This window comes from Exophiala aquamarina (assembly GCF_000709125.1).
Source record: "Exophiala aquamarina CBS 119918 chromosome Unknown aczIA-supercont1.12, whole genome shotgun sequence".
In the NCBI taxonomy this organism is placed as follows: domain Eukaryota; kingdom Fungi; phylum Ascomycota; class Eurotiomycetes; order Chaetothyriales; family Herpotrichiellaceae; genus Exophiala; species Exophiala aquamarina.
In genome coordinates this window covers 311,193-324,951 of record NW_013550576.1, presented here as the reverse complement: position 1 = coordinate 324,951, position 13,759 = coordinate 311,193, and the positions used below count along the sequence as shown (strand labels likewise).

Genomic DNA, 13,759 nt, shown 5'->3' with positions numbered 1-13,759 from the left:
CACAAGAATTCAAGTGTTCTATTGACGGTCATCAGATAGTCACCCACAAGCCCAGCCGCGAAAGCAGTAAGTATTATCATGTACCAGGCACTTAGCTGGTATATATATGTACCGAGTCTGAGGAACTCGGATTTGAGACTTTGAGACCTCGTCCTTCAAGCCCCGTCCTCCCTTCTTGGCCCCAGCACATCCGTGAACCTCGGCTCAAAAAGAAAAAAGGCGATTGCCATGGTGGAGTCAACGTCAGATTGTCAATTGGGGATCCTCAATTGCGACAGCCAACGACATCCTTCGAGGTGATGGGTAGCACTAAAGGGCAAGTAATCACACCGAGTACGGCTAACGGAATCTGAATTCTGCGACGTACTTACAATCATCCCTTCGTTTAAGCAACAGATTGCCGGTGTATATCGCAAACTGCGCAGCACGTTGTATCCCTGGCGCTGCAGCTGACTATTTTATCTCTTCCGCCTCCCCCCCCTAAACCTCGGACCCTTGGGCTCCAGAGTTGCCGCTGGTCATACATAAGACCATAAATAATCCATTGGCCACCAGACACCATCGTCTTTCCCGTATCCGGATATCGAATACTGCAAATGCTATAAATTTGGAGTGTGCCGTCTTAGCCTTGCATTCTTTTGGACTTCTTTTGGTTCTCTGGAACATCACTTTCTAATACGGACCCCCACTTCTGGATCGTTAAGTGGCACGTGAAAGGGGGGCTTCCTGTACCACTACTATACTGCCACAGTATCAATACTGAGGCTTGAAGTGTCGCACGTCGGGTCCTGCATTGTTGGCTGGGATCGAGCTCGGAGCATTGTCTGCTACCTACTTCGTCCCCGGCGCTTAAGCAGGGTGACCTCACTTGAGGGCAGGGTTCTGAATATCGATTCAGTGGGCCTTACAAAAGCCTCGTGGCCACTATCTACTCTGAGCTCTTCCACTTCAAGTACAGTGAGAGGGAAAGGACAACAACTATATTAATACCACCCGACAGACCTGGACCCTCTTTCTCTCAAATCCAATACACCTTTCCTGGAAGTCTCTCTTGAAATCCATCAACACAGTACATGCGCTTGGCGCTCATCAGGTTGATCAGCACAACGACATCCAGACCACAGGTCAAGAGGATCATGGCGCAGAACCTTCCCAAGCTGCCTGATTGGGAGCAGGTCAGCACCAATGTCATTCGGATCCTGGGCGGGAATCCTAGTAAGGTGTGTGCTTTTTGTTTGTTCATCCTTTGGTGCCTGTCTCCCCCTCTACCAGTGAAAGAACTAAACCCACCCATCTTCCCCTCCTTCACAGTTCACGCTACAAGGCACCAACACATATCTCCTCGGCCGCGGACCAAGACGGCTCCTGATCGACACAGCGCAAGGCCACAAAGAATGGATCTCGACGGTGCGCAACGTGCTCGACGCACAGGAAAGCAAGTCCACCACCATCTCCACGGCGATCCTCACACACTGGCACCCGGACCACATCGGCGGAGTCAAGGACCTCGAAGCGCTGGTCCCCGACGTCAAAGTGTATAAGCACCTCCCGGAACTCGACCCTGAGAAGACCTTGGATCCGACGCGTGTCATCGACATCGAGAACGGGCAGCGGTTCAAGATTGACGGCGAAGACGGCGGCAGCGGGAGTGGGTTGGAGATCGAAGCGATCCATTCACCGGGCCACGCGAAGGACCACATGGCGTTCATCATCACGGCGTCCCCTGACGCGCGCGAAGTCGGCGCGATCTTCACGGCGGACAACGTCCTAGGCCACGGAACGGCAGTCTTCGAAAACCTGTCGGAGTACCTCGACAGCCTGTCTCTGATGAAGCGGCGCGTGCAGGAGAGCGTTGCACAGCAGCAGGGTGCGACTGCCGGGGACGATGCCAGCAGCAAGCGCGCCGCATACCCGGGACACGGGGTCGTGATCAGCGACGCCGTCGCCAAAATCGACGAGTACATCGCGCACCGGCGCATGCGTGAGCTCGAGGCCCTCAACGTCCTGAAGTATGGCACCGTCAAGGGGCCCTCGGCTGACGAAAAGCCGACTAATGACTCCATCACCACCTTCGGCGAAAGTGACAGCGAGGCTGAAACGGCCATTCGCGGTGTCACCGGCGCTGCGAGAGAGGTCGCCAGCGGCAAGGAATGGACGAGCCTCGACATGGTGAAGGTGATTTACCGGCATTACCCCGAGAATCTCTATCAGCCGGCCGAGTTTGGGCTGTTGATGGTGCTGGAGAAGTTGAGGAGCGATGGGAAGGTTGTCAAGACGACTGAGGGCAGATGGCGGGCTACTGAGAAGGCTATCCTTTGACTGAGGGAGAGGAAAGGATGGTAGGGGCTAGAAGGATGAGGGGAGGGAAGGAAGGCGAATCCGATGAGTCGATGAGGGTTGATTGGAGATGGAACATGGATGCCCATCTAATGATATGCTAGTAAAGCTACTAATGTCAAGATGTCAGAGGGAATAGAAGCCTTGCCTTGCTTGACTGAGGCTTCGGTCGTCTGGAAATACTTGAGACAAACACGGTGGATCAAGACCAAGGCAGCACATCAACATGCAAACTCATCATCAAATGACCACACGTCTATCATGTATCATTCCAAATATTCTCCACGCTATGATCTAATCATCTATCTGTTCAGACCAGCCTTTTCTCGAGAAGGAACGCCAGGACACCGTCTTGCACACCCTGCGGAGAGGGTTTTGCGGCACATACGTCGGCTTCAAAGCCGAATTGGTCCTTCAGATAGTCTCTCGTCGTGGGACCGATGGTTGCGATGATGACGTTGAACGGCGCTGCTGTTGCTGCTACGATGTTGTCGTCGTTGTCGTCACCAGTACCACTCACATGACTCTGATTGCCCGAAGGAGGCGGAGGCTGCTGAAAGTGCCATCTCTCCCTCGCAGCCCGCGTCAGCCGTCGCTGGTCATCGATATACCCGAGAGAATGGAGCATTGCTTCGCATCCCTGCGGCGAGAAAACGACGACGACGATGAGACTTCGGCCAGCGTTCCTATATGAATTGACGTGTGTACTGAAATCATGCTGGAACGAGTCCATGGTGCCCGTGGCGTAGACCTCGACTTCGTGGACTGCGATTCTCTCGCTGGGGGACAACTTACCTTCTTCATCCGTTAGCGTTTTTGGGATGATGTCTCGTCGCTGCTCGCCAACTAGGAATAGGAGGCCTCTCTTGTCGGGCAGTGGGGCCTCGAGGTCGAGCTGCTCGTTGCTAGGTGTGCAAGGGGTGTGTGGTTTTCGAGAATGTAGTCCGTTGTAGTGTGAAAGCATGTATTCAGCTAGATTCGCGCCGTTGCCCGTGTGTTCTCCCAGGACACTTGGTCGTAGGCGGGAGAATGGCGAGGAGGAGCAGGAGGACTGCGACGCTAGTACCAGCGTGTTCAGCGCACGAGATGTTGCTGGACCTACGGAGTACAAGGGGAAGATGGAGTCGTCATCTACTTCTGAACCTTGAGGGGAGCCATTGAGGGGCGGTGGTGGTTTCTGCTGCTGGGTCCTGGTTGGAGAGTCCTGCGAGGTTGTTCTCGTCTCAGGATGTTGGACAGGCCGACCTACACCTATAGCTTTTGGTCGAAATGAAGATCTCCCGTGTTAGTTATCGAATTTTGCGGCTCTATGTTCGGCACACAGGTACGGAGTACAGGGTTTTTTGTCAAGGCGGCACCGCAGTAGTGGGGCCCCAACTAGTCACAAAGGGTGAAGAAACAAAAGACCCAAAGCAGGAACGGATGGTAGTAGAAACATGAAAAAAGCGCCGGGATAGACCTTACCGCAGGTTGAAGAAGCAGCATCTGCTCCGTCATGCTCGCCTAGCTCTGAATGACCCTCTACTCTCTTGACCACCTCGGACCACGCTTCAACGGCCCGCTGACTCGTAAAGATCATGCCCCCGTACTTCTGAGCTAGCTGTTCGCTACGTAGTAGATCTTCCAGGAGATCGAGATTCTGGGTGTTGGGACGGTGTACCAAGACGGGGACAAACAGGGTTTGAAAGCGAAGGGTGTTCGATTTGAAGGTGGTGGCGCGAACGGCGACGGCGATGGAGGTACGACCCTCCAACGACGGGGGAGAAGAGGATGGTGGTGATGAGACATTACTGTTGTCCTGCTCGCCTAGACCGGCGGGGGTTCTGATGCTTGCCGACGGTGCTGGAGGTGAGGTGGAGAAATAGTCATGGTAAGAGTCGTGAGGCTGAGATTGAGTCTTGAGAAGGAGCACGGGGATGATATGATTGGCAGGCGGCGAAGACCTGATACTGCTGCCGGGTGCTGGCCGACCTGATGATGACAGCGGTGGCGTGGACATTTGGATCGAGACCCCTCCCACCGGTCTTGTGCGACTATGAAAGAGATCTTGTTGCTTAAAAATCTTTTGGCCTTTTGTTATTTTCTCGCCTTCAGAATGTGTCTCGATAGACGAGGCTAGGTAGGGTATATGTTGCACGGGCGAAATCCGGAGTCGCGAAAGCAAGGCTCTGTCTGAGGTAAGGCGCATGCAAAGGCTGGCCTTGAGAGAAGAGATTAAATACAATAATCCTGATTTGATGGGTTTGAGGACAAAAAGAGCTCAAAACAGAGCACTTGTTGATGAACGGGCTGCGTCAGTGTAAGACATCAGGACCCCAAGGGACGGTTATCTCGTCAAGAACGGGGTTCTTACTCCATCGATATATTCACCTACTCAGCGTGGAGACTAATTGTGGGTTGGCGGTTGGAGGGGGAAGAATTGAAACGAAGGGAAAGGCATCCGTGGTCCGTGGATGACTGGTTAGAGATGTGTTACGCGGGTGGCGGCTCAGCCAATTAGAGTCGCTGCCAAGGCGGAAGCTGTTGCGGAGGGAAAGTATCATTGAACGAGGAACTTAGGAAGCCACAGCCGCCACGATTGGATGATACTCGACAAGGATGGGGATATGATGTGTGATGTGCAGGATCGAACTTCGAAGAGAGATTTGAGGTTTGAAGTCTGAGATTTGAGATTCGAGATTTGAGATCTTTGGGGATTTCCACCGTCGAAATCGTGGATGCGAGCTGGGGGAAGGGAGGTCACGGGATTACCATCCCCATACCATTACGAGCTACCAGTACATGGGTACATGGGTACATGGGCGTGGTCATACCTGCAATGCTTGCAACAAGGCTTCGGCACTCCGTCATCACTGCCGGGTGATTGCTGGTGGTGTCGAGCAGGTCTCTGATTGACAGGTACGGGAAGAGACCCTTGAAACAAAGCTAGATCCGTCCGGATTGGGTACTTTGTTGCCACCTTTCGAGGAAGGGACCAAATCCGAGTGCTTCGTACGGAAGACTCGTCATCTCGCGAGGATGCTGCACCAGATTCAGATGAAGCCACAAGACGTTATATCCCTCGTACCTTGCCTAGTGTCCGGTGCCCGTGAACCGAGGATGGTCGCCCTCGTCTAAACGCGAGCACGGTCCTGCTCTTAAACTCCCAAACTCCCAGCATCCATTATTGGAAATTCCGGCGTCATCTGGATTGCTGTTTCTAGCAAATGCATCCAAGATGGATCCCAAGATGGATCCAGGATGGGAGAGGAGACTAGGTGGACCGGGAGCAACACGGTTGACACTACGTATTCGCTTCTGTCTCTACCGACCAATACTACCCTTGGATGAGGGACGAGGCACGGAGTACCTAAGGCCACTTACTCCGTACTCCCCGTATCCATAAGGAGTCCACATCGACGAGGCTCGACGACTACTTCCCACTTTGGGAGAATGTCAGACGAGAGATGTGTCAGCCCCACTTTATCCAGGCCTGCTATGTAAGTTTGCCAGGACCAATCCTGATAATCTCGAGCTTTCGCCGCGTTCAGAGAAATCGAACGGAGTAAATCCGATCAACTGACCTCTGACCGGTTGGTTCATCTCACGAGGGACGACACGAAAGAGTACGTAAAACTTCAGCCCAAAGGAAACGCCTCTGCTTGCAAATCAAATCCGAGCCCTACTCAGCCCAGGTAATCAATCTGTTTTGCTGCCTGCTCAAAGGGCTTTCTCTGGTATCGTCTAATGACACAGCACCCCTTTGCTTTGTATCTCAACGTCATTGTTCTCCCCCCTCCCCAAGCCTGCGTCTCTCCTTCGCATCTTTCCAGACTTTTTACCAATACAACTTGTCAAGCGCACAAATCGTCCAAGGCTTCCCATCAATGCAAAATCTCCCATCACACTTGAAATGTCTCAACCTGGGAGGCAATCTGACAAAAGGTGGTGAAGCTTCACCGGCTGATTTCTCCACCACCTGGTTGGACGTGCACGGCATGGCGAATTCCCAGCTAAACCTCATCTCTGCCACTTTCCATGGTCCTAGGAGGGCTAGGAAGACGTTGCCGATACTATCTGCCCAGACCAACAAAGGCCTATAACTGTTTCAGTGACGTCCGTTTTTAATTCTCCAAGCACAGATACATTTCTGGTATCACAGGCGTACGACGGATGCATGCTGGTAGCGCAATGCATGTGCCGTCAAGGGCTACACCTTGTACTTTCGGCCTGGCATTTTGACAGGTCACACCACAGCTAAACGGACCACCCGCGTCTAGACCGGAGAGTTGCCAAAGTTAAGTCAAGGCCAATCGTGTGTTTGTGTGGGCTTTCCTTCTGCCAGACTTACCCAACTCCCTTTCAACCAAGCAATATCGTTGCACATCAAAGACCGCAGAGCCTGCAGAGAGGGAATGCAGTAAAGAATTCCAGATCCATTTGTCAGACGGTCCTCATTGTCCCCAGGCTGTATTTGCGTTCCATCAGCTGATTTTCCCTGGCAATGGCTCCAAAGAGGGTTGCAAAACTGCAACAGACTGGTTCCCACTATTACAGGGCAGCTGCGTCGGGTTAATTGAAATCTTTCCTTTTCTCTCCAGAGATTTCGATTGGAGTGGATTGCTTCTCAAACAACGACGGGGGGGAGGGGGGAGGGGGGAGTTCAAATTTAATAGAGAAAACCCGCTTGAAGCAAGCAAGTTGTTGTGTGGGTTGACGTTGTTTGTTCATCATGCAGGTCTTGGTTCTGCCCTCCACGTAGCAAACACCACCTCCCCATAAACTTCAATACACGCAAGAAAAAGTCATTCTACTGGACTTGGCTGCAGCCGTCGATGGAAAAACCTGAGAGGCTGTGTAGAGCTTTGTAGCACGACAGCTGTCATATTGGCCTTGAGAGCGGTTGAGCAACGATGGCATGATTCGACCTGCGCCGGCTTTAAAACCACCCTTGTCCGCGGGTAAATACAAGTAAATCTTTGTCGACGACAATCAGAACAACAGTCGGGTCGTGGGACCCCGTAGGCATTCAACCATCTCAAGCCAACGCATGAAACATCATAGATAGCATGATTTGTTTGCTGCAGTTCGGCGTATCAGAATCTTTACCACCCTGTCTCGGCGAGTCAGAAACATCGTATACCCGGAGGGCTGCTTAGTCTTCTGGAACATTGAATTTCGGTACATACGCCCAGGACACTCTGGATTGCCATTGAGGCTGATACTTCCATACTCGATGCAACCCATCAAGGGAAAGGGCAATATGCGGCTTCATAGCCGTCGTCCGGTTTGGCGTCGTCCTTTGTTCCACATTTTAACGCGCCACGAGGCGCCCTTGCACTCCGGATACTCGCATAGGTCAAACTCGCTAACGGAGTGTTTGTGCATACCATACGTAGTATGCAGGGCATATTTGGCCTCAGGCTTGCCGTGATGGTGGTCGACGAATCCCCATCAATGTCATTCTGACGCGCCAAAGGTCACGATTGGAAAACCGTCCTGTCTAGATGCCCAAGGGAGTTCAGAGCTTGTGCAGATAATCGGGTTGCTGAATCATATGCCATGTGGATCGACATAATGGTGTGTTTGCTCTCCCTCCCTCTCTCCGCTGCCCTGCCTAGAACGAGAATCGGGGCCCTCGCTTGCGATATATAGATTGCGCTCCATAGCAAACCCGCCTTTGTCAACGTTCCGTGACACTCACTCGCTGTGCTCACGGACTCACTCGTACCCATTTTGCACATACTTTTCGGGCTGTTTCATTGACCTTTCCCATCTCATCATCATCATGCCTCAAGTTCACCCTGTCGGTCCAAGGGCCCCCAAGGACGACTTCATGAGGGCATTGGGCTTAAGCACTTCCGATCCAAAGCACGAGGGCCACTATCGAGCCATGCGCGTACGAAAGCACGGTCAGAAAGGCATGCTATGGATGTAGACTGACAAGGGCAGGACGAAGCAATTGCTGTGTACAACAGACTGAACTCAGATCGCACCAGCCTGATAGACGAAAAGCGCACCGACGCCAGCATCTCCCCGCCTTTTTTCTGGCATCACATCCGTCAAGAACGTCGTCGACAGGCAGTCATCGAAACATGGCAACAAGCTAAGCCAGGCACTATGCAACGAACCCTTTTCGATATGGGTGCAACCAACGGCGAACATGCTCCGAACTGGGTGACTTTGTGGTTGCTCTACAGCGTCTTTCGGTCACGCGACATCCGCAATAATCGTAATCGTCGAGCAGGAGATGGCAGTGGAGGTGCGATTCTTTCCTATCCTCTTCTTAGCCTCTCCTCCTCCATTGCTTCTCACTCTGGATGCTAATCATTTGCTGCTGCTGCAGGAGCAGGCTCGAGTTCCGGGGCTGCAGATGCCACCATCTTCGATCCGGCCAGAAACAAACATGTGCGGCGTTGAGATTCGTGTACTGTACGAGAAGGGTTTTATGTTCGTGATGACTCGACGCGGGTCCAGAAACTCATCATATCCAGGGGTGTTGTTGACTATTTCTTGATAGTGCTTAATCGCCATGTTTGCCATCATCATCGTCACCACTGTCATCCTCCTTCGATTTTTCCTTGCCGTTCGAGTTTTTCCGTTCCTCCCTGAGAGCTTTTGTGACCACAGGGTCCTGCTCGTCTTTACGTTCGTCCCATTCGACATCATATTCGGCTGCCACCGCCTTGATTTCTTTTCTGATGGCATTGCCCTCTTCAGTCAGGCTCTCCCATAGCTGAAGATCGAAGCCTTTCATCTCGTACAGCCGGCTTTGGCGGCGGTTAATGGTCAGGTTCAAGGCTGAGCGGTAAGAAACCTCACGATTATGGTATAAAAACCACATATAGCCCCCAATGAATCCGCTGAGGCCTACCAAATAGGTTATAGGCTCCATGGCGTCCCAACCCAACTCACTCTCGAATGTCAATCGATAGACCAGATACCAGTAGCTAGGAGACGGTCAGTGGACAAGAAGTGAGGAAGTGGGAGGCTCGGGAAAGAGCAGAGCGAGTGAAGGAGGGAGACAGAAGAGAAAGGGAGAAAAGGTGGCAGAGCTGAAACCATACCCGACCAGAATGCCACAGCCCGAAAGAGCGATGCGCTGACCGGTTTTGTGGGCAGCAGTGTCACACTCCTTCTTGATCTTGGCCATGTCTGCGATTTTCCTCGAAGTTCTTCGCAACTTCTGTCGCAGGTAGAAGGTTCGATCATTGAAGGAAGGCACGCCGACCTTGATGGCTTCGGGATTGCCTTCAATGTCGACTTCAAACTCTTTGGCTCTCGCAGCGTCCCTGATGAAGTCTCCGATTTCGGTGGAAGCACTCCATTTCACAAACTCGCCTTCGTCCTTTCCGGAGCCCTCTCTGCCAGCAGCGCTATACCGCTGGACTGAACCATCTCCGAGGGTGTCATCGGTTGGCGAATCCTCCTCTTTCTCGTCATCTGCCCTGCGCTTCTTGGGTCTGATCCCATCGTCTTTAGCTTCCTTAGCCCGGAATATTACTGTAGGAACCTGGTTCTCCCCCTTTTCGTTGGTAATCGTTGGCAACTCAGATTGAATCAATCGTTCAAGATAGGACAGGGGCTGTTGGGGGTGAACGAGGAGGGCCAGCGGTGCGACATCCTTTCGGTCGCTATTCGTATCGACAGTGGTCAAAGGGAGAACAAGTTTGAGGAGTCTTGCCGGGGTTGTCAAGAGTTTCCCTTGAGCTTCGTCAGTTGTCGTTCGCATTGGTCGCTGGCGTGCCAGGGACACTTACCTTTTGTCATGGCACCGGCAGAGCGTTGACGCCGGACTGGAGGAGTATCGGCTCCTTGTCGGTGCCATGGCGTACGTACTTGCTTCTCCTTCTGCTCCCCGACAGCGGTATCGAAGTCCGAAAGAGCTTCGTCAACTCCGCGTTGGTTGAGTTCTTTCGCTGTTTGCTCGTGCGACGCGAACCGAACGCCAAAAGTGACGAACCCAGTAGCTTTTCGAAGAGTAGCATCAGTCGGCCTACAAAACCGGTGAGCAAATTGGCTCAGTTGTCGTCGTCGTGCAGATGATAAAATAGTCGGCATCTGGACAAAGGCATGGGCTTTCAAGTGTCGCGTGGCCGGCGCGACTCCGAGCCGCATCTTGACGTCGAGTGTTGCTGGCTTTAGAGCTGCCTTGAGACGAAACAGTGCACAATCCTGAGTGGCAGAGCACGTCGATTTTTTCGATTCATTCCGTGACACAATACCAAGTGCTCTTTTCAATAGCTAATGTGGCAGCTCAAAGACTGGTTTGTTGACCTGCGACCATCATCAAATAAAGGAGTACGACGTCACAGCTCAACGGGCTCGCCTGTCCACCGCCCACGAGGCTGATGGTCTCAGGCTATCTTGCAGCGTGGGCGTCGACTGCGCCACACAATCCAATTCCCCCAAACCAAAGCTGTTAGTCTGCCCCTCGCCCGAATTGGTTAGCGGTTGGTGATGCCTATTTAACACCGTTCACGCCTCCCCGTACGCTGCCTAACTTGTAGTTAGAGCGCTGGGCGAGGCTAAGTAGAAGTAAAGTGAGGTGGCTGGCTGGCTACACTGGCTGCTTCCGTCGTTGATAAAGGACGCCCGGAAATTATGTACTTTACATCAGACGGATTACGGAGTACTCGGTATGCCCATGAAGAAGACGGTTGGAATGGAGGGAACATTAGGAAAAGTGACTTTAATGCATCAAAGCTCATGAATTGGGGATTTACCAGATGTCTAATTATTACCCTCTGAAGAATATTCTAAATGAAAGTCGTTTCACAAAACGCAAAGACTTTCTCCAATCTCGGGGGGAAACACAGGCTTTCGCAACGCTCAATCCCTCCCAAGTTCAACAAAACTTGCTTTGAAGTAAATGAGTATGATGGTAGAAATCGTCTCGCTATGCCTCGCAGGAAAAAAGCTTTAACAAAGAAAAAACCACGACAACAAACAGGACGGAAACCACAACAACAGTTGCCTGCTTTGAACTCTTTCTCTAGTAATGATTTTTCTGGCGGTCGTCATGGTAATATAGAAAGAATCGTTGTTAAAGGGCCCTAAACCAAGGGCGAAAGATTCGATTTTCGTGTCATTTCATCGTCATTAAGAATATTCCGCCACCCTTTGGTGTGGGTTGGCTTGCAAGTAAATCCAATGGTTTCGTTGATTTCGTTTCGTGGGGATCGTCAAAGTCGTTAAAGGCAAAGCGCATGGAGAGGAGGGTGATGAGGCGGAGAGAAAGATAAAACAAAATGAGGCTAGAAGAGCATGCTTCCCAGTGACAGAAATGCTGGCCCTTTTCCAATCGTCGTTTGCACGCTCCGCTACCGGGTATTTTGCGAAGAAGACGATGTGCTCTCTAGTAGCGTGTCACAATGCGTCGGCCACCAGTGTACTTCAAATCATGGGAAGAGGAGGGCGAGGAGTAAAGGCTTCGCCGCCCTCCTGATGTGCGACTGTGTGGATCGGAGCGACGACCATCAGCCCAGTCTGGAGAGCTGCCTCCGCTCCTGCTGCCAGAGCTATCCGTGTCGCCGTAGCGATACTCTGCTCGGTGGTCGTTCCCACTGCCGCGGCTGTGTCGACCTGAACCTACAGGAACTGGGTTTCCTTGGATGACTCCGCCGTGGGCGAATCCAGTAGGATACATGCCATCGTTGGCGGAAAAATTCCGACAAATGTTGAAGGCAATCAGGGCAGCCCCTTCTTTAGCTGATGATTCTGAGGAGTGGTACGTTGATGTCTGGTATTCACGATTGTTCACTCGGACAATGCACCGATATCCCGCTGGACTGTACGATGTCTGATACGAGGGTTCGGGCCATCGACGACGCTGGCATAGACCTGAATTTTCACCCATCAGTATTTGTGGAAGTGACAAGCGCAGAAGAGTCAAGTCTACATGGATGTAGGCGCCCCAAGACAAACGCGTTGGTCATGATAGGGCTAAGTTCGCAAGGCTGATCTGTGTGGCTGGCCCCCCTGGCATCACATGGAGCTGTTCACACATTGACGATCGTGAACAGGCCAGTCCAGTCACTTTACAATCATGACAGACATAGAAGAGTGTGCATTGACGCCAAAATAGAGTTGACTTGAAGGGCGTTGGAGAAGACGTACTGGCCAAATACACGGTATGCAGCATGTCTGCATCGACTGAGCGAGAAAATTCGAGCCCAAAAAGTTGTGCATCCAACAGTCAGTGAGTGAAAAGCAAAAAAGCCAATTCCCAAGTGTCAAATTGTCGACAATAGATGAATCTTATCAACCGATATCTCCGCTTGTAGCTGTTTCGCCTGAATCAAAGACGTGGGAGAGATCAGACCAGGCAAAACCAAACTTCAGGTAGCAAAAGCCAACATCATCAGTATAACCAACCCTTTTTACAGGTGAGGCGTGGTGGCACGTCCACATATTTCACACTGCCATAGGTGCCATATGAGAGAGATCCTGCACTGACAGCGAAGCATGCGGGCACTGCGTGGGGCAGACAGGATTTCCACTGTGGCCAAAAAGCCGCTCTGGTCAGCGGCTAGGCATTGGTTGATCTGGAAATGAGAAAACGTTCTGCTCTTTTGGCATCGTAATGTCTCTGATGTGTTGGCATGCTTTCTAGCCAGTACGGGAAGAATGTTGTCGGGAACCGTTCTTAGCACCCATTGCTGTTGAGAGGCTTATGCAGATCCAGATGCGGGCCATGGTTGGCAGACAACTCTCTCCCCGCAGAGCAGAGCAGGTCGAGTGACCAGACCTCTAGATCAATGGTGACAAACAGTCAGTTGTGAACTTACGGCTCTCCCTTCTCGTTTCGCTTCAGGTTGGGATTGGCAAACCCCACTGACGTGCACGACCGGTGAGGCGTGCGCATCGGTGACATGCCTAGGACCTAGATCTGGGGAGCAGGTCAGCCCATCGTGCCCAAAGAATCAATTTGACGCAATCGGTACGGCTCCAGCAACTCACCTGGCAGGTGGGGGAATGAGAGATAGGCTCAATCAATTGGCCTCGATGCTTACCTCGGGCGTGGTTTTGGCCGGGAACCAGGAAGTTTGGGAAATGCCGACGATAGCTTGAAGGAAGATTCCCCGTCTTGATAGGCGGCTAAACGCGAGGGGTTGGTGCAACTCTAAGCAAAGGGGGACCCTGCATACATCCACAGCAGCCAGCGTTGCAAGAGAGGCATGTTTTTGGCATGCGTAATCTAGGTCGACTGGTAGATGGAGCGCGAAAAGGCGCTCTGGGAGCGCTTACAGGCATTAGCGGTCATGGCCGGGCAGTTTCGGTGCAACCGTGAGGGACTCAACTAAAGGGCTGGAGGCCGGGGGGCGACCGGAGACCCAGCCATCAGGGCCTGCATGCATGGTTGACTGGCAGCAACGTACGGAGCACTTCACTAAACGTGCCTTAGCCAGGCCAAGTCGGCGGAGGCAAAAGACCCAGGCCC

The 13,759-nt window shown here is 52.3% G+C and overlaps 5 protein-coding genes across 5 annotated transcripts; 2 read left to right on the top strand and 3 right to left on the bottom strand.

Moving 5' to 3' along the window:
- Positions 1–1,136: 1,136 nt before the first annotated feature.
- Positions 1,137–2,319, top strand: A1O9_10116 (uncharacterized protein; the record flags this gene model as incomplete). Its single annotated transcript, XM_013400851.1, has 4 exons — positions 1,137–1,220; positions 1,312–1,851; positions 1,900–2,019; positions 2,134–2,319. 4 exons carry the CDS (start codon positions 1,137–1,139, stop codon positions 2,317–2,319), a joined length of 930 nt encoding a protein of 309 aa, XP_013256305.1.
- A 328-nt stretch (positions 2,320–2,647) lies between these two features.
- On the bottom strand, positions 2,648–4,336 carry A1O9_10115 (uncharacterized protein; the record flags this gene model as incomplete). The annotated part of the gene is made up of 2 exons (XM_013400850.1): positions 2,648–3,594; positions 3,802–4,336. 2 exons carry the CDS (start codon positions 4,334–4,336, stop codon positions 2,648–2,650), a joined length of 1,482 nt encoding a protein of 493 aa, XP_013256304.1.
- A 3,768-nt stretch (positions 4,337–8,104) lies between these two features.
- Positions 8,105–8,643, top strand: A1O9_10114 (uncharacterized protein; the record flags this gene model as incomplete). Its single annotated transcript, XM_013400849.1, has 2 exons — positions 8,105–8,228; positions 8,264–8,643. 2 exons carry the CDS (start codon positions 8,105–8,107, stop codon positions 8,641–8,643), a joined length of 504 nt encoding a protein of 167 aa, XP_013256303.1.
- Positions 8,644–8,839: 196 nt separating this feature from the next.
- On the bottom strand, positions 8,840–10,434 carry A1O9_10113 (uncharacterized protein; the record flags this gene model as incomplete). Its single annotated transcript, XM_013400848.1, has 3 exons — positions 8,840–9,266; positions 9,384–10,020; positions 10,077–10,434. 3 exons carry the CDS (start codon positions 10,432–10,434, stop codon positions 8,840–8,842), a joined length of 1,422 nt encoding a protein of 473 aa, XP_013256302.1.
- A 1,240-nt stretch (positions 10,435–11,674) lies between these two features.
- Positions 11,675–12,184, bottom strand: A1O9_10112 (uncharacterized protein; the record flags this gene model as incomplete). The annotated part of the gene is made up of 1 exon (XM_013400847.1): positions 11,675–12,184. The coding sequence occupies exon 1, from the start codon at positions 12,173–12,175 to the stop codon at positions 11,675–11,677; it is 501 nt and encodes a 166-aa protein (XP_013256301.1). The 5' UTR covers positions 12,176–12,184.
- Between the last annotated feature and the right edge of the window lie 1,575 nt (positions 12,185–13,759).